The sequence below is a fragment of the Mandrillus leucophaeus genome, unplaced genomic scaffold (genome assembly GCF_000951045.1).
Source record: "Mandrillus leucophaeus isolate KB7577 unplaced genomic scaffold, Mleu.le_1.0 Scaffold234, whole genome shotgun sequence".
NCBI classification, from domain to species: Eukaryota; Metazoa; Chordata; class Mammalia; order Primates; family Cercopithecidae; genus Mandrillus; species Mandrillus leucophaeus.
The window spans coordinates 630,118-649,560 of NW_012102410.1; the positions used below are offsets into that span (position 1 = coordinate 630,118).

General features: G+C 53.1%; 1 protein-coding gene across 2 annotated transcripts; it reads left to right on the top strand.

Moving 5' to 3' along the window:
- Positions 1-3,066: 3,066 nt before the first annotated feature.
- Positions 3,067-16,768, top strand: FCER2 (Fc fragment of IgE, low affinity II, receptor for (CD23)). 2 transcript variants are annotated; one of them, XM_011982028.1, is made up of 11 exons: positions 3,067-3,181; positions 5,369-5,475; positions 6,362-6,475; positions 6,806-6,859; positions 7,626-7,688; positions 7,915-7,977; positions 8,138-8,200; positions 8,299-8,388; positions 15,218-15,369; positions 15,509-15,615; positions 16,333-16,768. In XM_011982028.1, exons 2-11 carry the CDS (start codon positions 5,454-5,456, stop codon positions 16,529-16,531), a joined length of 927 nt encoding a protein of 308 aa, XP_011837418.1. In that variant the 5' UTR covers positions 3,067-3,181; positions 5,369-5,453; the 3' UTR covers positions 16,532-16,768. The 2 variants fall into 2 exon arrangements, with proteins under 2 accessions (XP_011837418.1, XP_011837419.1); XM_011982029.1 differs by lacking the exons at positions 3,067-3,181; positions 5,369-5,475 and adding an exon at positions 5,821-5,839.
- Positions 16,769-19,443: the final 2,675 nt, after the last annotated feature.

Consider the following 19,443-nt stretch of genomic DNA (forward strand, 5'->3'; position numbering starts at 1 on the left):
TTGGCCAGGCTGGTCTCAAATTCCTGACCTCAGGTGATCCACTCACCTCAGCCTCTCAAAGTGCTGGGATGACAGGCGTGACACGCCCGGCCGGACACAGTTCTTAGTGTCTTGTGTGCGTATTGACACATCTAATTTTCACCACCATCCTAGGAATTTGATGCTTTGGTGATCATGGCTGCCTTATGTGAAGCACAGAGAGGTTAAGTGACTTGCCAAAGGTCACACAGCACTTCAACGGCAGAGCCAGGAATTTGAACCCAGGTAGCGTGGTTGAGGCATCTGCAGCCCTAGTCACTATGCCACCTAACCTTCTATATACTAAGACCCCTTGGCACGTTGCCTACCCTCCTCATCCTTCCCAAAATGTGTCCCCAGATCCTTAACCCCTTCCCCACACTCAACTGGGAAACTCCAAATCTCCACTTCTGCGTGGCCCGCCTCCCGTGTCTCTCACTCCAGAAGACGCCCACCTGTGCCCCTACAACCCACCTCCCAACCAGGAGGGGGCTGGGCTGGGCTGGGCCATCCACTAGAGCTGGATGTCCCCACCGTGTCAGGGAGGGGCCTGGCTGGAATGTCCCCTGGACCCTGCACTCCAGAACAGCTGAGACCATGCTGCCTTGTCGGTCACCCTGGACCAAGTGGCCCTTGGTGCATGCTTGTTGAGTGAGTGACTGGCTCTGGTGGTCTGAGGCTGTTCACTTTGGGTACCAAAATGTCCCCTCCACCTTGATCTGGGGTAATGGCCAAGGACGGAGATGGTAAAGAAGGGAGGGAGGGCCTGGGTGCGGTGGCTCACGCCTGTAATCCCAACACTTTGGGAGGCCGAGGTGGGCAGATCACTTGAGACCAGGAGTTCAAGACCAGCCTGGTCAACTTGGTGAAACCCCATCTCTGTTACAAATACAAAAAATTAGCCGGGTGTGGTGGTGCGCACCTGTAATCCCAGGTACTTGGGAGGCTGAGGCAGGAGAATCGCTTGAATCTGGGAGGCAGAGGTTACAGTGACCTGAGATCACACCACTGCATTCCAGCCTGGATGACACCGCAAGACTCTGTCTCAAAAAAAGGAAGGGAAAGAGTTGGCCGGTGAGCATTGGAGAGGTCGCTGGGGGCTGCTGGGTGGACATTAGGGACAGCATTTGAGGCCAAGCCAGGGTGGGGGATTTGTCATGGGAGCAGGTAGGGTTGAGGACCCTAAGGGAGTCTGCCGTGGTGGCCAGGTAGGAGTGAGGGCCCTGGAGGGTCTGTTTTGGGGGGCAAGACAGGAGGTAGAGCCCCAAGGAGGGCTGTCATGGGGGCAGGATGGGAGTGGAGAGGCCATGGCGGAGGCTGTTCCAGGGACAAGGCAAACCAGGCAGGGGGAACCCTAAGAGGGGGATGTCACCTGGCCCAGGGGGAAGAGGGAGTGGCCAGAGGCAGCAGCTATGGAGATGGGGAGAAGCAGATTATTTTTTTGAGAAGAGCCAGGCCCTGGTGCTGGGTGAGTGGTGGGGTGGAGGATTGGGAAGTGCTTGGACAAGGCCTGGGCCGGGGTGTCTGGGTGGATGGACGGACTGTCCCAGCAATGGGGACACAGGAGGAGGGGGAGGAGGAGGAAGTTTGGGAATAAGTCCAGCTGGGCCATGTTGTGAGGACACAGGATAAAGTCTATTTCCAGGATGGGGCTGGAATGGAGTTTGGTATTTCTTTTCTGTTTTTCTTTCTTTCTTTCTTTCTTTTTTTTTTTTTTTTTTTGAGACAGAGTTTAGCTCTTGTTGCCCAGGCTGGAGTGCAATGGCGCGATCTTGGTTCACTGCAACCTCTGCCTCCTGGGTTCAAGTGATTCTCCTGCCTCAACCTCCCAAATAGCTAGGATTACAGGTGCCCACCACCATGCCTGGCTAATTTTTTTTTTTGTATTTTCAGTAGAGACAGAGTTTCACCGTGTTGGCCAGGCTGGTCTTGAACTTCTGACTTCAGGTGATCCACCTGCCTCGGCCTCCCAAAATGCTGGGATTACAGGCGTGAGCCACCGCGCCCAGCCCCTTCCTTCCCTTTCCTTCCTTTCTTTCTTTCTTTTTTTATTTCTTTTTTCCTTTCTTTTCCTTTTCTCCTTTCCTTTTCTTTTTTTCTTTCTTTTTTCCTTTCTTTTCTTTCCTTCCTTTCTTTCCTTTTCCCTTCCTTTCCTTCTCTCTCTCTCTCTCTCTCTCTTTCTCTCTTTCTTTCTTTCATCTCACTATGTTGCCCGGGCGGATCTTGAACTCCTGGACTCAAGTGATCCACTCACCTCAGCCTCCCCGGTAGGTGGGACCACAGGCACGCACCACCATGCCCTGCTAATTTTTATAGTTTTTGCAGAGCCCATGGCTTGCTATGTTGTCCGGGCTGGTCTTCAACTCCCAGGCTCAAGTGATCCTCCCACCTCAGCCTCCCAAAGTGCTGGGATTACAGATGTGAGCCACCATGCCCAGCCAAAATTGTCCATATTTGACCTGAATATTATTTCATGTATCTTTCTTTTTCCCCCTTCTCTCCTTCCCTCCTGCTCCTCCTTCTCCCTCTCCTTCCTTCTGTCTTTTTCTTCCCTTCCTCTGCCTCTCTCTCCTCTTCCCTTTTTTCTTACTGGGACTCAAACTTGGGACATTTGACCCGGGAGCCTATTTGCTCAATCATCAAGAGACATAATCTCATGGTGGGGTGTCTACTGGTAAGTGTTGGCTGCCAGGATCCCAACTCCAGGCCGTCCTTCTAACCCAAGAGGTCCTGCCTCTGCCTAGAGCCTTCCATGGCTCCCCAGGGTCCTCTGTGATCGGCCATAGTGGTATAATAATTCCACTTTGTGCAATAACCCTGGTTCAAATCTTGACACCAGCGCTCACCTCCGTCAGCCCTGTGGGAACTTGCTGCTTAACAGCTCTGGTTTTCACCCAATTCTCTTACCTGAGAAATGGAGATAATAATAACACGGACTTCACCGGGGTGTGGGGAGCGCCAGGAGAGGCCATGCGTGTAATGTTATCCGGGCGGCAAGCTTATATTTAGGTCTATGAAAATAGAAGCTGTCAGTGGCTCTACTTTCAGAAGAAAGTGTCTTTCTTCCTGCTTAAACCTCTGTCCCTGACGGTCCCTGCCAATCTCTCTGGTCGACCCCAACACACTAGGAGGACAGACACAGGCTCCAGACTCCACTAAGTGAGTACGTATCTGTGTGTGTCGGGGGTTGGCCATGGGAAGTGGAGATCGAAGCGCCCTTGGAAAAAATGACCTTCGGCTGAGCCTCAAGGGATGAGCAGGAGGAGGTCACAGCCAGAGAAGGGAGGTGGTGGGCGGTGGGAGTGGGGGTGGGGGCCGCATTGTGGACAGAATCTCGAGGCATTCAGGTCCCTGATTTGGGGAAGTGAAAACAGGCCATCTGGTCTGAGATGAGCTTGGTGAGTGTGCTGGGCCGATCATAGAGGGCCCTGGGGAGCCATGGAAGGCTCTAGGCAGAGGCAGGAGCTCTTGGGTTAGAAGGACAGTCTGGAGTTGGGATCCTGCCAACCGGCACTTACCAGTAGACACCCCACCATGAGATTGTGTCTGCAGATGATTGAGCAAATAGGCTCCCAGGTCAAGTGTCCCGGGTTTGAGTCTCAGTCCCACCACTGCGTGATGGGGATAAATGGTTTCCCCTCTTGGTACCTCTGTTCCATTGACAGAGGCCCCACAGAATGAGAACACTCCCCCCGCATCCTGCCAGTAGATTTACTGAGCACCTACTGTGTGCTGGTGCTTTGAATAGTCCCAGTTTACCGATGAGCAAACTGAGCCGCTCGTCCAGGGAGAAGCCAGGACTCGGGCTCAGGTCTGTCCGGCTGCCTCCGTGGACACTTCCAGTCCCAGAATGGTGACACCTCTGGGCTCCTCTCACGTCAAAAGGGCCAGCTTGAGCTGCGGCTAATCAGAGCCTGGCCGCCCCACACGCCACCTCCCTGAGGCTCCGAGAGAAGGGACTTGCCTACAGTCAGGCAGCGAAAGAAGGTAGCCGGTGACCTCCAGGCCTGAAAGACCCCAAGTTCCATGCTCCTCAGCACACAATAGATGCTTTAAAGTCAGAGGACTTGGTCAGGTGCAGTGGCTTAAACCTGTAATCCGAGCACTTTGGGAGGCTGAAGCGGGTGGATCACCTGAGGTCAGGAGTTCGAGACCAGCCTGATCAATATAGCGAAACCCTGTCTCTACTAAAATACAAAAATTAGCCAGGTGTGGTGGTGGGCATCTGTAATCCTAGCTGCTTTGGAGGCTAAGACAGGATAATTGCTTAAACTCGGGAGGTGGAGGTTGCAGTAAGCCAAGATGGTGCCACTGCACTCCAGCCTGGGCAACACAGTGAGACTCCATCTCAAAAAATTAAAAAAATAGGCCATGCACAGTGGCTCACGCCTGTAATCCCAGCACTTTGGGAGGCTGAGGTGGGTGGATCACGAGGTCAGGAGTTTGAAACCAGCCTGGCCAACATAGTGAAACCCCGTCTCTACTAAAAATACAAAAATTAGCCCGGCATGGTGGCACGCGCCTGTAGTCCCAGCTACTCGGGAGGTTGAGGCGGGAGAAACGCTCAAACTCAGGAGGCGGAGGTTGCAGTGAGCCGAGATCGTGCCCCTGCACTCCAGCCTGGGCAACAGAGTGAGACTCCATTTCAAAAAACAAACAAATAAATAAATAAATAAATAAATAAATAATAAATAAAGTCAGAGCACTTTACAGATGCCCTGGGGACACCGGCAGAGGAGAAGGCTGAGGCCTGGGTTATGGGCTCTTAGCGTTTCCCAGTGGGATGTGGCACAGAGTAGATGCTTCATAAATGTTTAGAATCTGAAGACCCACTGCGCACAGCCCCGCACCAAAAACCTCAGGTACGCTGTGATCTCATTGGATCCTATCTTGGCCTTATGATTTGGGTGCTGTCATCAGCTCCTTTTACAGAGGGGAAAACTGAGGCTGAATCCTCGGCTGAGGGCGCACAGGCAAGGCAATTACAATAAAAGCTGGTGATATTTTCAGCACAGATCACCAACCCACAGTATAGGTGTTCTCAGTATCATCATTTTACGAATGAGGTAAGAAGTTTCCAGGTTAATTAAGCCATTTGTCAAGATCTCCTGGGTGCACCTGCTGTGTAGCTCAAGTGTGATGGACTCTGGGGGTGCCCCACTTCTGATCTCAGGCTGCTCTCTCTCCACACCAGCTGTGTCTCCCCACTAACCACGCTAGTGAGTCCAGATTGTAGACTAACCAAAATCAGCAGATAGTCACTGAGTACCCCCAAGTCCCAGATGCTACCCTGCGCTGGCAACTAGGGTTTGACGCCTCACCCTAACCATCATTAAAACCCAGATCCCAGCCAGAGCTGTGATTGTGCCCGCTGAGTGCACTGCGTTGTCAGGGAGTGAGCGCCCCATCTTCAGGAGAATCCAAGCAGGACCGCCATGGAGGAAGGTCAATATTCAGGTAGGAGGACTCTCTGGTTCTAACACTGGCAGAAGCAATGACCCTTACCTACTGCCTTTCACCCAGGAGAGAAGGGGGGCTCCCCAGTCCCTCTCTGGGAAAGAGGTGAATTTCGAAGAAAGGGACTGGTATGAGTAAGGAGGTGAGGCTGGACCGACTTTCCTGGCACAGAGCCAGGAAGGGGTGGAAAATTGAGGGCCCCTCCTTTTTCTGACTCAACACCCTCCTAACAAAAACAGAAAAACAAAGAGAAAAAGAACAAACGGCTCCAGCTAGCGAGCTGGGAGCCCAATAGAGTCAGAGGCCAAGTAGAACAGGAACTTGGAACAAGTAGAATTTAGCATAATGAATCCTCCAAGCCAGGGTGAGTGCAGAGGGCCAGGGGCTTGGGGTGGGACATCCAGATAGACCTTTGGGTGGGGCCTGGGAGAGCTTTGGAGGTCTGGATGTTGGATGACACCTGGGAAAGCGGCTGGGGCGTGGCTCTAATGTTGGGGAAGAACTGGGACTCAGTGTCCTGGGTTTAGGGAAGGGACTCTGGGTTGGGGACAGGTGCAGAGGTATAAGGGTGGGCTCTGGGGGTCAGAGGGGAAGGAAAAAGCAGGACCCGGTCTTCTGGAAGTGAGGCTGGGGGCCTGGCATTGGTTGTGGGGGCTGAGGGAGTCTTAGCTCTTGGTCCCAGATCTGTCTCTGTGGACAGTGACCCAGATCGAAGTCAGGTAAGGAAGCTGCACAAATGGAGCTAGGGGTCCACTGAGACCCTCTGCTTCAGTGTGGGCTCTGGACAGGCTCCCAGGTTGTCGGGGGCTCTGGGTCATGGGGAGACGGACAGGGCCAGTGTCCAGCTTCGCCCTGCACCCATAGTCAGTCCCTCCACCCCCGGCAGAGATCGAGGAGCTTCCCAGGAAGCGGTGTTGCAGGCGCAGGACTCAGATCGTGCTGCTGGGGCTGCTGACCGCTGCTCTGTGGGCCGGGCTGCTGACTCTCCTTCTCCTGTGGCGTGAGGACATCCCCAGCCCCATGTGGTCCCCCCAACTCATGGGGCTCGTCTGTGTTCCCTCCCACACCCCCATCTCAGAGCCTGGGGAGCCCAACGCACTTCTGAAAGCCCAATTTTCCCATCCTTCCTCCCACCTGGACACTGGCAGCCCTTTCCCATGCCCCCCGCTCCAAAGCCCGTCACCCCCCACCCAGCATCCCTGTCCTCCATCCTTTCAGCACCTCCATGGCTTATACCCAAGACCTCCTTCCCCAGCTGGGAGATGGGGTGCAGGCAGGTGGGGGTACTGACAATCCCCACTCTCCACTCCTCTTCTCTCCCCCTCCGCAGACTGGGACACCACACAGAATCTAAAACAGCTGGAAGAGAGGGCTGCCCAGAACGGTATGAAGGGGTCAAGGTGGAGGTGGGTGGGGATGAGGGTTAGGACGCCCAGCTCTCATCCCGCTCCTCTCTGAGCCTCAGTGTCCCCTCACTAAGGAACTGAGGGTCAGCCTAAGTTGCTCCCTGTCCTAAGGAAGGCGGGGAACCAGGGAAGCTTGGAAAAGTGCCTGATAGCATCTTAATACAGATGCTCTTCTGCTTGCAATGGGATTATGTCCCCGTAAGCCCATAGTACGTTAAAAATAGTGTAAGTTAAAACTGCATGGCTGGCTGAAAGCTTTGGCTCCCCACCATTCCCCAGCGTTGCAAGAGAAGTAAGGTTTCCTCTAAATGCATATTGGTTTCAGACCATTGTAAAGTTGAGCCATTGTAACTCGAGCTATTGTAAGTTGAGCCATTGTAAGTCGGGCAGCCTTAAGCATCTGTAGCATAAGGAGTTTGTAACTGCTTTGTGCCTCCATTTCCTCATCTGTAAAATGGGCATAATTTTAGTTCCATGAGACAGAAACAAGCTCTAAGATTTGTGAAGTGTTCTGATAGTTGCCTACTGCTTTTATAGTTAATCCTGGGTGAGGGAAAGGTACACAGGTTCATTATATTCTTGCATATACCTTCCTGAGTACACTCCTCCTGCCCCAGTAAATGAACAAACAGCAACAGCAGCTGTTGTGACTATGTGAGAGGGTCCCTGAGCCTGGGGCATGGGCGGGGTCCAAGGACCTGCCTTTGAGGTTCCTGGGATATCTCTTCTCTCCCACCGCTCCAGTCTCTCAAGTTTCCAAGAACTTGGAAAGACAGCACGGTGATCAGATGGCGCAGAAATCCCAGTGTGAGTGACCCCTGGAGTGGGGGTTGCAGGGGGAAAGGCGAGGGGGTCTTGGATGACTTCCTGGACCCAGAGCGTTAAGACTCACTGTACCCCACCCCCAACGCCTGGGAACTGCAAACTGAGCAGGTGGCTCTAAGAACCCAGGCAGAGGCCAGGGGATGGGTGGGGGTAGATGGGGGAGACAGTGAGGACCTGCTGACCACGAAGGCCCCTCCCCTGCAAACAGCCACTCAGATTTGGCAGGACCTGGAGGAACTTCGAGCTGAACAACAGAGATTGAAATCTCAGGGTGAGAGACTGGGATCGGGGGTATGGAACCAGATTGAGTGGGAAGGAGGGAGTGTCTCAGAGCCCTGGGGAACCGTGAGGCTGGGGGGCCAGGCTTGGCGGGTGCCCTCGGCCTGTACACATCCTCCCTGAGACCAGCCCTGCGCTCCTACGCACAACAGACTCGGAGCTGTCCTGGAACCTGAACGGGCTTCAAGCAGATCTGAGCAGCTTCAAGTCCCAGGGTGAGGCTTGGGAGGGGATGGGGCAGTAGGGGAGGGAACGGACAAGGAGGGGACCTGCCAGTCGGTCTCTAAGCACTGCCCCCTGTCGAATCCCCAAGAATTGAACGAGAGGAACACAGCTTCAGATTTGCTGGAAAGACTCCGAGAGGAGGTGACGAAGCTACGGATGGAGCTGCAGGTGTCCAATGGTGAGTGTGTGAGTCTCGGCTGAGGATGCTCGGGTGTGTTGGCAAACGTGAATGACGGCACGCGTGTGTGACGTGAGGCAGCATGTCTATACATTTGTGTGACCCAAGTGTCATTGGGGGACACAAAGCACGGGGTAGGGAGTGTGCTCAGATGCGAGGCGGAAGTGTGCGTGACGACAGAAATAGGACTAAGTTTCCGATGGGGCAGGACACATGGGGCATACATAAAACACCCCTTATTTTATTTTTTAAGAGAAGGGTTCTTGGCCGGGCGCGGTGGCTCACGCCTGTAATCCCAGCACTTTGGGAGGCCGAGGTGGATGGATCACGTGAGGTCAGGAGCTCGAGACCAGCCTGACCAACATGGTGAAACCCCGTCTCTACTAAAAATACAAAAAAAAAAAAAATAGCCGGACGTAGTGGTGGGCGCCTGTAGTCCCAGCTGCCTGGGAGGCTGAGGCAGGAGAATGGCGTGAACCCGGGAGGCGGAGCTTGCAGTGATCCGAGATTGCGCCACTGCACTCCACCCTGGGAGACAAGAGCGAGACTCCATCTCAATAAAATTTTTTTAAAAATTAGCTGGGCGTGGTGGCAGACATTCGTAATCACAGCTACTTGGGAGGCTGAGGCACAAAAATCGCTTGAACCCGGGAGGCGGAGACTGCAGTGAGCCGAGATCGCGCCACTGCACTCCAGGATGGCAACAGAGCGAGACTCCGTCTCAAAAAAAAACCAAACAACAACAACAACAACAACAAAAATACAAACATAAGCTGGGCGTGGTGGCTAATGCCTATAATGCCAGCACTTGGGAGGTCAAGGCAGGTGGATTATTTGAGGTCAGGAGTTTGAGACCAGTCTGACCAACATGATGAAACCCCCATCTCTAATAAAACTACAAAAATTAGCTGGGTGTAGTGGTACACGCCTGTAGTCTCACTACTCAGGAGGCTGAGACAGGAGAATTGCTTGAACCCGGGAGGTGGAGGTTGCAGTGAGCCGAGATCATGCTCTCTTTGCACCACTGCACTCCAGCCTGAGCAACAAAATGAGACTCTGTCTCAAAAAAAAAAAAAAAAAAAAAGAGGTGGAGTCTTGCTCTTTTGCCCAGGCTAAAATGCAGTGGTGCAATCATCGCTTACTGCAGCCTCCAACTCCTGGGCTCAAGCAATCCTTCCACCTCAGCTTCCAGAGTAGCTGAGACTACAAGCGTGTGCTACCACACCAGGCTAATTTTTTTATTTTCCTGTAGCTACGGGGTCTCCCTATGTTACCCAGGTTGGTCTTGAACTCCTGGACTCCAGCGATCCGTCTGCCTCAGTCTCCCAAAGTGCTGGGCTTATAGGCATGAGTCATTGCACCTGGCCCTAGCTAAGTTTTTTTATTTTTTGTAGCAGCAGGATCTTGCTATGTTGCCCAGGCTGTTCCCGAACTCCTGGGCTCCAGCAATCCTCTTGCCTCCGCCTCCCAAAATGCTGAGATTACAGGCATGAGCCATCTTACCTGGCAAGAACGCCCTTTCTGATTCCAACTGGGTCCTTTCACAGATTTGGAGGCTCCTACAATTTTTTTTTCTCTTCTGGGTTAAAGCAGTCCAGTGTTGACCCTAGCTGGGATCTCCCTGCTGTTGTCCTCTGCCTGATGTGCCCCAGTGAGGAGTCATTAGTAGGATTCCCACACACATAGCCCTCCTGGTAGATTGTCTGATCAGGTCAGGGAGCCGGACAGGGGTACTGTCTGCCGTGATGGGACAATGGAGATGGTGACCTCTTTCCCAGGGGTGGCAGTAATGGAGGCAGTGTTGACCCCAGGAGGCCAGCAGGCTGCAGAGAGAGCAGACATTCAGTCACTGTACCCTTAAGGTGAGGTAGGGACCAGGTGCACTGGCTCACGCCTGTAATCCCTTCACTTTGGGAGGCCAAGGCAGGAGGATCACCTGAGTCCAGGAGTTTGAGACCAGCCTAGGCAACACAGCTAGATCCTGCCTGAACAAAAAAATGAAAAAATTAGCCAGATGTGGTGATGTGTACCTGTAGTCTCATCTACTCGGGAGGCTGAGGTGGGAGGATCACTTGAGCCCAGGAGTTTGAGGCTGCGGTGAGCTAGGATTGAGCCCCTGCGCTCCAGCCTGGGCAACAGAGTAGGACCTTGCCTCTAAAGAAAAAAAAATTTTAGTGCGGGGTAGGAACCGGGGTTTTACAGCCCTACCATTCCCCCAACCAATGCCCCCACCCTTGATTTTTGGTCTTTGACCTCTGGGAAGCCCCAGCTGTCCTAACTGGGGCAGAGAAGAGGAAGTTTCTGTGCTTGGTGTGACGGAGTCCCGTCCCCTGGGATGTGAGGTCGCTTTGGGAATCCCAGCCAGAAACCTCAGTGTGGTGCCTCAGGGAGAGGCATAGGGGAAGAGTACTCTGGACCACAACTACTTCTGACAGGTCACCTCCTAATTCTTCTGCAGTCCCTGAAGTCTCCCCTAAATCCAGCCCCACAGCCTGGGATCTGAGCCCGGCTCTGAGGTTGTCTCTGGGTGACTGTGTAACAACCAACCAAGACACCTTCCCCTGAAGTTTCCTTTAAGGGCTCAGAAATGTCTTCTTCCTGGTTTGGGGGGTTTGGGTTTTTCTTGTTGTTATTGTTGTTGTTGTAGTTTTGAGACAGGGCCTGGTTCTGTCACCAAGGCTGGAGTGCAGTGGCACAATCATGGCTCACTACGGCCTCAAACTCCTGGGGTCAAGTGATCCTCTCATCTTGGCCTCCCAAATCACTGGGATTACAAGTACGAGCCACTGCACCTGGCCACCTCTTCCTGTTTTAACGCCGCACCTCCAGAGGACTGAGCACTGGTTACCATTGCATGGGTGAGAAGCAATCCGACTCAAGCTACTGCAGACCCTAAGCCCCTTAGACGAATCTGACCACGAGAGGGTGGGCACGGTGGCTCACGCCTGTAATCCCAGCATTTTGGGAGGCCGAGGCAGGAGGATCACTTGAGCCCAGGAGTTTGAGACTGGCCTGGGTAACGTGATAAGACCCTGCCCCTTAAAGAAAAAAAAAAATAAAAAAATCTGTGGTTGGGTGCGGTGGCTCATGCCTGTAATCCCAGCACTTTGTGAGGCCGAGGCAGGTAGATCACTTGAGGTCAGGAGTTCGAGACCAGCCTGACCAACATGGTGAAACCCTGTCTCTACTAAAAATACAAAACTTAGCCAAGCATGGTGGTGGACACCTGTAGTCCCAACTACTCGGGAGGCTGAGGCAGGAGAATCACTTGAACCCAGGAGGCGGAGGTTGCAGTGAGCCGAGATAGCACCACTGCACTCCAGCCTGGGAGACAGAGCAAGACTCTGTCTCAAAACAAAACAAAACACATCTGACCACGTGTAGTGGAACCCTCCCTGCACATCACTATAGGAAAACCGACTTTCTTAAAGTGGATTTTTGCTATGTTGCCCAGCCTAGTCTCAAACTCCTGGGCTCAAGCGATCCTCCTGCCTCAGCCTCCCAAGTAGCTGGGATTACAGGTGCACACCACTGCTGAAAATCTATTTTGAAGCAAGAAAGATTTGATCCAGTAAGAGTGGGTTTAACCTCCTACCTGGGAGGTGATAGCAACAATGTCTGGGAGTCTCCTTGGGGTGGAGGGAAGGGGAGAAAGAGACCATATTGAGGGATTGTGGGACCTAGTCTTACAATCCCATTGGCTCTTCTGACCAAAGCCTCCCACTGGAAGAAAATCATTTCAATTTCCCAGACATTGACTAGGAGTGCTGGTTTGGGGGGTCCTGCCAGGGACGATGACCAGGGCAGTTGGTGGGGATGGTGCTTGGGGAAAGTAATCGCTGGTGGACTTGGCCACAGCACTGGTTTTTCTGTTAGTGCTGGTGATGAAGACATGATTGGTGTGGTTGGTAAAGATGGTGTTGGCTGTGGTGTGGGTGGTGGAGATAAGTCACTGCTGGTGGTGGGTGCCTCTGGTAATGATATCAGTGATTAAGGTGTTGCTGACCTTGGAAGCATCTGTTGGTGGTTGAAGTGCTGCTGGCCATGAGGTGTCTGTCATGATGTGGTTGGTGGCTGAGGCACTGTTGGCCATGAGGTGTTTGTGCTGATGATGGTGGTTGAAGTGTTGTTGGATATGAATGTGTTTGTGGTGACAGTGATGGTGGCTGACTTGCTGCTGACCATGGTGCTGGTGATTGAAGTACTGCTGGCCATGGATGTATTGACGGTAATGGTGTCAGCAGTTGAAGCACTGATGGTCAAGAGTGTATTTATAATGATGGTGTTGGTGGTTGAACTGCTTCTGGCCATGAGGTGTTTGTGGTGACTTTGGCATCAGCTGAGGTGTTGCTAACCATGAGGTGTTAATGGTGATAGTGTTAGTGATTGGTGTTCTGCTGGCTGTAAGGTGTTTGTGGTGACAGTGTTAGTGGTTTACATGTTGTTGGATATGAATGCATTCATGGCAATGATGTTGGTAGTTGATGTGTTGTCGGACATGAATGTGTTTGTGGCGATGGTGTTGGTAGTTGATGTGTTGATGGACATGAATGTGTTTGTGATGATGATGTTGGCAGTGGATGTGTTGATGGATGTGAATATGTTCGTGGTGCTGGTGTTGGTAGTTGATGTGTTGATGGACATGAATGTGTTCGTGGCGTGGTGTTGGTAGTTGATGTGCTGACGGACGTGAATGTGTTCGTGGCGCTGGTGTTGGTAGTTGATGTGCCGACGGACGTGAATGTGTTCGTGGCGATGGTGTTGGTAGGTGATGTGCTGACGGACGTGAATGTGTTCGTGGCGATGGTGTTGGTAGCTGATGTGTTGACGGACGTGAATGTGTTCGTGGCGATGGTGTTGGTAGCTGATGTGTTGACGGACGTGAATGTGTTCGTGGCGATGGTGTTGGTAGCTGATGTGCTGACGGACGTGAATGTGTTCGTGGCGATGGTGTTGGTAGCTGATGTGTTGATGGACGTGAATGTGTCTGTGGTGATGGTGTTGGTAGTTGATGTGTTGATGGACGTGAATGCATTTGTGGTGATAGTGCTGGTGGTTGAGGTGCTTCTAGTTGTGAGGTATTTGTGGTGACAGTGTTTGCGGTTGCAGTGTTGCTGGCTGTGGAACTGGTGATGTGGTCATGGTGTTGGTGACTGGGGTGTTGCTGGCTATGGGTGTATTTATGGTGATGATAATAGTTGAGGAGGTGTTTGTGGAGATGATGTTGGTGACTGATGCTCAGCTGGCTGTGAGGCATTTGTGATGATGGTGTTGGTGGCATTTTTGACCATGTGCTATTTGTGGTGCTGGTGTTGGTGGTTGAAGTGCTGCTGGCATGAGGCGTTTGAGGTGATGAGGGTGGTCAAAGTGCTGTTGGCGATGGTGCTTGTGGCTGAGGTGCTGCTGGCTGTGGAACTGGTGATGTGGTGGTAATGTTGGGGATCGAAGTATTGCTAGCCATGGATGGATTTATGGTGATGTTGGTGGCAGTTGAGGCACTTCTAACTATGAGGTGTTGATGGCGATGGTGTTAGTGATTGCTGCTCTGCTCACTGTGAAGTATTTGTGGTGATGGGATTTGTGGCTGAGGTGCTGCTGACTGTGGAGCTGGTGATGTGGTCATGGCGTTGGTGATTGAAGAGTTCCCAAGCCATGCTGGATTTAAGGTGATGAGAATGACAATTGAAGGGCTTCTGGCCATGGTGGTGCTTGTGGCGATGGTGGTTGAAGTGTTGTTGGACATGAATGCGTTTCTGGTCATGGTGTTGATGGTTCAAGGGTTTCTAGCTGTGAGGTGTCTGTGGTGATGACGGTGGTTGAACTATTGTTGGATATGAATGTGTTTGTGGTCATGATGTTGATGGTTCAAGGGTTTCTAGCTGTGAGGTGTCTGTGGTGATGATGGTGGTTGAAATATTATTGGACCAGGCGCAGTGGCTCACGCCTGTAATCCCAGCACTTTGGAAGGCTGAGGCAGGCAGATCACCTGAGGTCAGGAGTTCGAGACCAGCCTGACCAACATAGTGAAACCGCGCCTCTACCAAAAATACAAAAACTAGCAGGGCATGGTGGTGGGCACCTGTAATCCCAGGTACTCAGGATACTGAGGCAGGAGAACCGCTTGAACCCGGGAGGCAGAGCTTGCAGTGAGCCAAGATCATGCCTCTGCACTCCAGCCTGGGCGACAGAGCGAGACTCTGTCTCCTGTCTCAAAAAAAAAAAAAAAAGAAAAGAAAAGAAAGAAAAATAAATATTATTGGACATGAGTGTGTTTGTGGCCTTGGTGTTGATGGTGAGGGGCCTCTAGCTGTGAGGTGTCTGTGGTGATAACGGTGGTTGAAGTGTTGCTGGACGTGAATGCGTTTGTGGTGATGGTGCTGGTGGTTGAGGAACCTCTAGCTGGGAGGTGTCTGTGGTGATGACGGTGGTTGAAGTGTTGTTGGACGAGAGTGTGTTTGTGGCATGGTGTGGTGTTGACCATGTTGGACCTGAATTTGTGGTGACGGCATTGGTGCTTGTGTTGCTTCTGGCCATGAGGTGTTTGTGGAGATGCTGACGGTGGTTGAGGTGTTGATGGTCGACACCGTGCTCTGCTAACCGTGAAGGTGTTTGTGGCCACAGTGGCTGAGGTGCTTCTGCTATGGAACTGGTCGGCATCACAGCTCCAGCAAAGAACACAACCCAGGAGGCTATCTGTGAGGCCCTGGGGTGCGTCTGCTTTTAGAAGGGACCCCAGGAGTGGCCCTAGGAGAGGCACCGCCACCTACTCTGCCCAGGGTGCCCATGGCACCTCCCTTGGCACCACCCCTGAGCCTTTTCTCCACCCCAGGCTTTGTGTGCAACACGTGCCCTGAAAAGTGGATCAATTTCCAACGGAAGTGCTACTACTTCGGCAAGGGCACCAAGCAGTGGCTCCACGCCCGGTACGCCTGTGAGGACATGGAAGGGCAGCTGGTCAGCATCCACAGCCCGGAGGAGCAGGTGGGCCCAGGCTCTGCAGAGGTGGTGGGCAGCACGGCGAAGGTGGGGGACCCCTGCCCCACTCTACCCAACCTCTCGAAGTGGGCTGGAAGGCCCCGGGCACATGTCTCCAGTCCTCCAGCCCTGTCCTGCCCCCCAGGACTTCCTGACCAAGCATGCCAGCCACACCATCTCCTGGATTGGCCTTCGGAACTTGAACCTGAAGGGGGAGTTTATCTGGGTGGACGGGAGCCCCGTGGACTACAGGTGAGGAGGGGGCCTCTGGGATCCAGGGGAGGAGGCAGAAATACTGTGGAGGGAGGAGCTCCCTGAATAAACTGCACCGGGAAACGGGTGAGGACTCAGAGAGAAGGGTCTCTAGGGTGCAGGGGAGGAGGACGCCAGTGGGGGTGGGGGGACCTGGCCAAGGCTTCTCTGACCTGGAGGAGGAGATATAGAGGAAGGGGCACGGATTAGAAGGGTGAGTCTTGGCCAGGCAGGGTGGCTCTTGCCTGTCATCCCAGCACTATGGGAGGCCGAGGTGGGTGGATCACCTGCCAGGAGTTCAAGACCAGCCTGGTCAACATGGCGAAACCCCTCTCTACTAAAAATACAAAAATTAGCCAGACATGGTGGCGGGCGCCTGTAATCCCAGCTATTTGGGAGGCTGAGGCAGGAGAATCACTTGAACCCAGGAGGTGGAGGTTGCAGTGAGCCGAGATCACGCTACTGCACTCCAGCCTGGGCGATAGAGTGATTCTGTCTAAACAACAACAACAAAAATAAATAAATAAAATAAGGGTGAGTCTTGGGCTGCAGGGTATGGGGCACCAAAATGAAGTACAGGTCCCCAGGCACAGACTCAGGATGGGGGAACCTGGGGTGAGAAGGGAGGGTGCAGACTCAGAGGGCTGTGTCCAGGCTGCTGGGAACTGGGCCCCTTCTCCCTGCCCCATTCCCTGACCCCAAAGCCTTTTGCTTCAGCAACTGGGCTCCAGGGGAGCCCGCCAGCCAGAGTCACGGCAAGGACTGCGTGATGATGCGGGGCTCCAGCCACTGGAACAATGCCTTCTGCGACCGTAAGCTGGGCTCCTGGGTGTGCGACCGGCTGGCCACGTGTGCGCCGCCAGCCAGTGAAGGTTCCGCAGAGTCCCTGGGACCTGAATCGAGACCGGGGCCCTGACGGCCGCCTGTCCGCCCCCTCTGCCCCTCTCCACTCTTGAGCATGGACACAGCCAGGCCTAGAGCGAGACCCTGAAGACCCCCAACCACGGCCTAAACGCCTCTTTGTGGCTGAAAGATCCCCGTGACATTTTCTGCCACCCAAACGGAGGCAGCTGGTACATCTCCGGCTCCTCTGCGGCCCCTGCCTTCCCAGGAATGTCCCCCAACAGCATCCTCTCCACATGGGAGTGCCCCCCAACACCACCCTCTCCAGATGCAGCCCCATGTCCTCAGCACCCCAGGACCTCAGTACCCCAGCTCAGGTGGGGAGTCCTCCTGTCCAGCCTGCATCAATAAAATGGGGCAATGATGGCCCCCACATTTGTCTCCTTCTTGGAGGCCTGGCTGCGTCTGGTCTCTGGGTATGGCATGTGGCAGCTGGGAATTCCAGAGTCTGATGCCTGAGACCACCTTTGAAGGTTGGGACATCAGATCTTTGTCCGGGCGTGGTGGCTCATGCCTGTAATTCCAGCACTTTGGGAGGCCAAGGCAGGCGAATCATCTGAGGTCAGGAGTTCGAGACCAGCCTGGCCAACATGGCAAAACTCCATCTCTATTAAAAATACAAAAATTCGGGCGGGCGCAGTGGCTCATGCCTGTAATCCCAGCACTTTGGGAGGCTGAGGCGGGCAGATCACAAGGTCAGGAGATCGAGGCCATCCTGGCTAACATGGTGAAACCCCGTCTCTACTAAAAATACAAAAAATTAGCCGGGCGTGGCGGCATGCGCCTGTAGTCCCAGCTGCTGGGGAGGCTGAGGCAGAAGAATGGCGTGAACCCAGGAGGCGGAGCTTGTAGTGAGCGAAGATTGTGCCACTGCACTCCAGCCTGGGTGACAGAGCGAGACTCCATCTCAAAAAACAAAAAAACACAAAATTCACTGGGCGTGGTGGCACATACCTGTAAGCCTAGCTACTCAGGAGGCTGAGGCAGGAGAAGTGCTTGAACCTGGGAGGCGGAGGTTGCAGTGATCCCAGATTGTGCCACTGCACTCCAGCCTGGGCGACAGAGTGAGACCCCAACTAAAAAAAAAAGAAAAAGAAAAAAAAGAAAGAAAATTGGGAGCAAGCAGACATGGTGGCTCACGCCTGTAATCCCAGCACTTTGGGAGGCTGAAGTCGGCTGATCACTTGAGACCAGGAGTTCGAGACCAGCGTGGCCAACATAGTGAAACCCCGTCTCTACTTAAAAAAATACAAAAATTAGCCAGGCATGGTGGCATGTGCCTATAATCCCAGCTACTTGGGAGGTTAGGCAGGAGAATTGCTTGAACCTGGGAGCCAGAGGTCTCCCAGGCAGAGGTTGCAGTGAGCCAGGATCGCGCCACTGCACTCCAGCCCGGGCAACAGAGTGAGACTCCGTCTCAAAAAAAAAAAAAAAGAAGAAGAAAAAGAAAGAAACAAATTGAGGAGGAACTGAAGCAGAATTTTATCTCCCATTTTCGTTTTTTCCTCCTCTGTTACAAGGAGAAGGTGTAGGACATGAAGAGTCTGAAGTCCGATGGCGCCTTGGAATATTGTAGGGGAAGGCGGTGGATCACCCTGAGGCAGGGAGGGCGTGAGTTGACTCATGGAGAACTGGGCTTGGTACACAGAAGGCGCTCAGTAAGTGCTGGCTGGCTGGACAAGCTGATGGGGAGTTGGCCTGTTCAACCGGAGGCCATTTCAGGTCTGGAGGTGGCACCAGCCTCAGGCTCAGCCGTCATTCCAGATTCAGGCCATCACCCTGTCCAAGCCCTCTCCCAGTGCCACCTCCACCAGCCAACAGCTATTCCAGGATCAGCCCTGGGCTATGCGTGGTGGTTGCTCCACGGTTTCATTCATCCTAGACACACTACCTTCTCCCCAGTGTGCTGAAGCCCACCCCACTCAACGCCTCTTGCTGGGATGACTGAGACTGCCCTGACCAAGCCCTCAGCCCTAGTCCACCAGGCAGCCCAATGGAGCATCCTCAACAAGTCTAGACACCGACTCCTTTGGCCCTTCTCATAACCAGTGAGGGGAGCCCAGCTGACAGTCCCTGCAGTTCCTTTTCTCAACAGACCTGTCTGTTCACATCCTGGGGGGCAGGGGGAAAGGAAGCAGGGAAGATTGGATCACAGATCCCCTCAAAAATCTGGAAGGACTTTTCTTGGGGAGGAGGAGTGATCAGGAACCAAGTGTGGTGAACAAAAAGGGAAAGGAAAATTGCCTGAGGTGTAATACATTACTTTTTTTTTTTTTCTAAGACAGGGTCTCACTCTGTCGCCGAGGCTGGAGTGCCAGTGGCGTGATCTTGGCTCATTTCAACCTTCACCTCCCAGGTTCAAGTGATCCTCCCACCTTAGCCTCCCAAGTAGCTGGGATTCCAGGTGCCCGCCACCACACCCAGCTAATTTTTGTATTTTTAGTAAAGATGGGTTTTGCCATGTTGACCAGGTTGGTCTCGAACTTCCAGCCTCAAGTGATCTGCTCACCTTGGCCTCCCAAACTGCTGTGATTACAGACATAAGCCACCACGCCCGGCCTTATTTCAAATTTTTTTAGACAAAGTTTCACTATGTTGCCCAGGCTGGACTCCAACCCCTGCCTCAAGCGATCCTCCTGCCTCAGCCTCCTGAATAGCTGGGACTTCAGGTGTGCACCACTGCATCCCACTTATTTTTTTTTTTTAACAAGGAAAATGTGTTTGTATCATCCTGAACTTTAAAATTAACTTTAAAGTGTTGACCAGACTGGCCAACACAATGAAACCCCGTCTCTACTAAAAATACAAAAAATTAGCCAGGTGTGGTGATGGATGCCTGTAATCCCAGCTACTCAGGAGACTGAGGTAGGAGAATGGCTTGAACCTGGGAGGCAGAGGTTGCAGTGAGCCGAGACTGCGCCACTG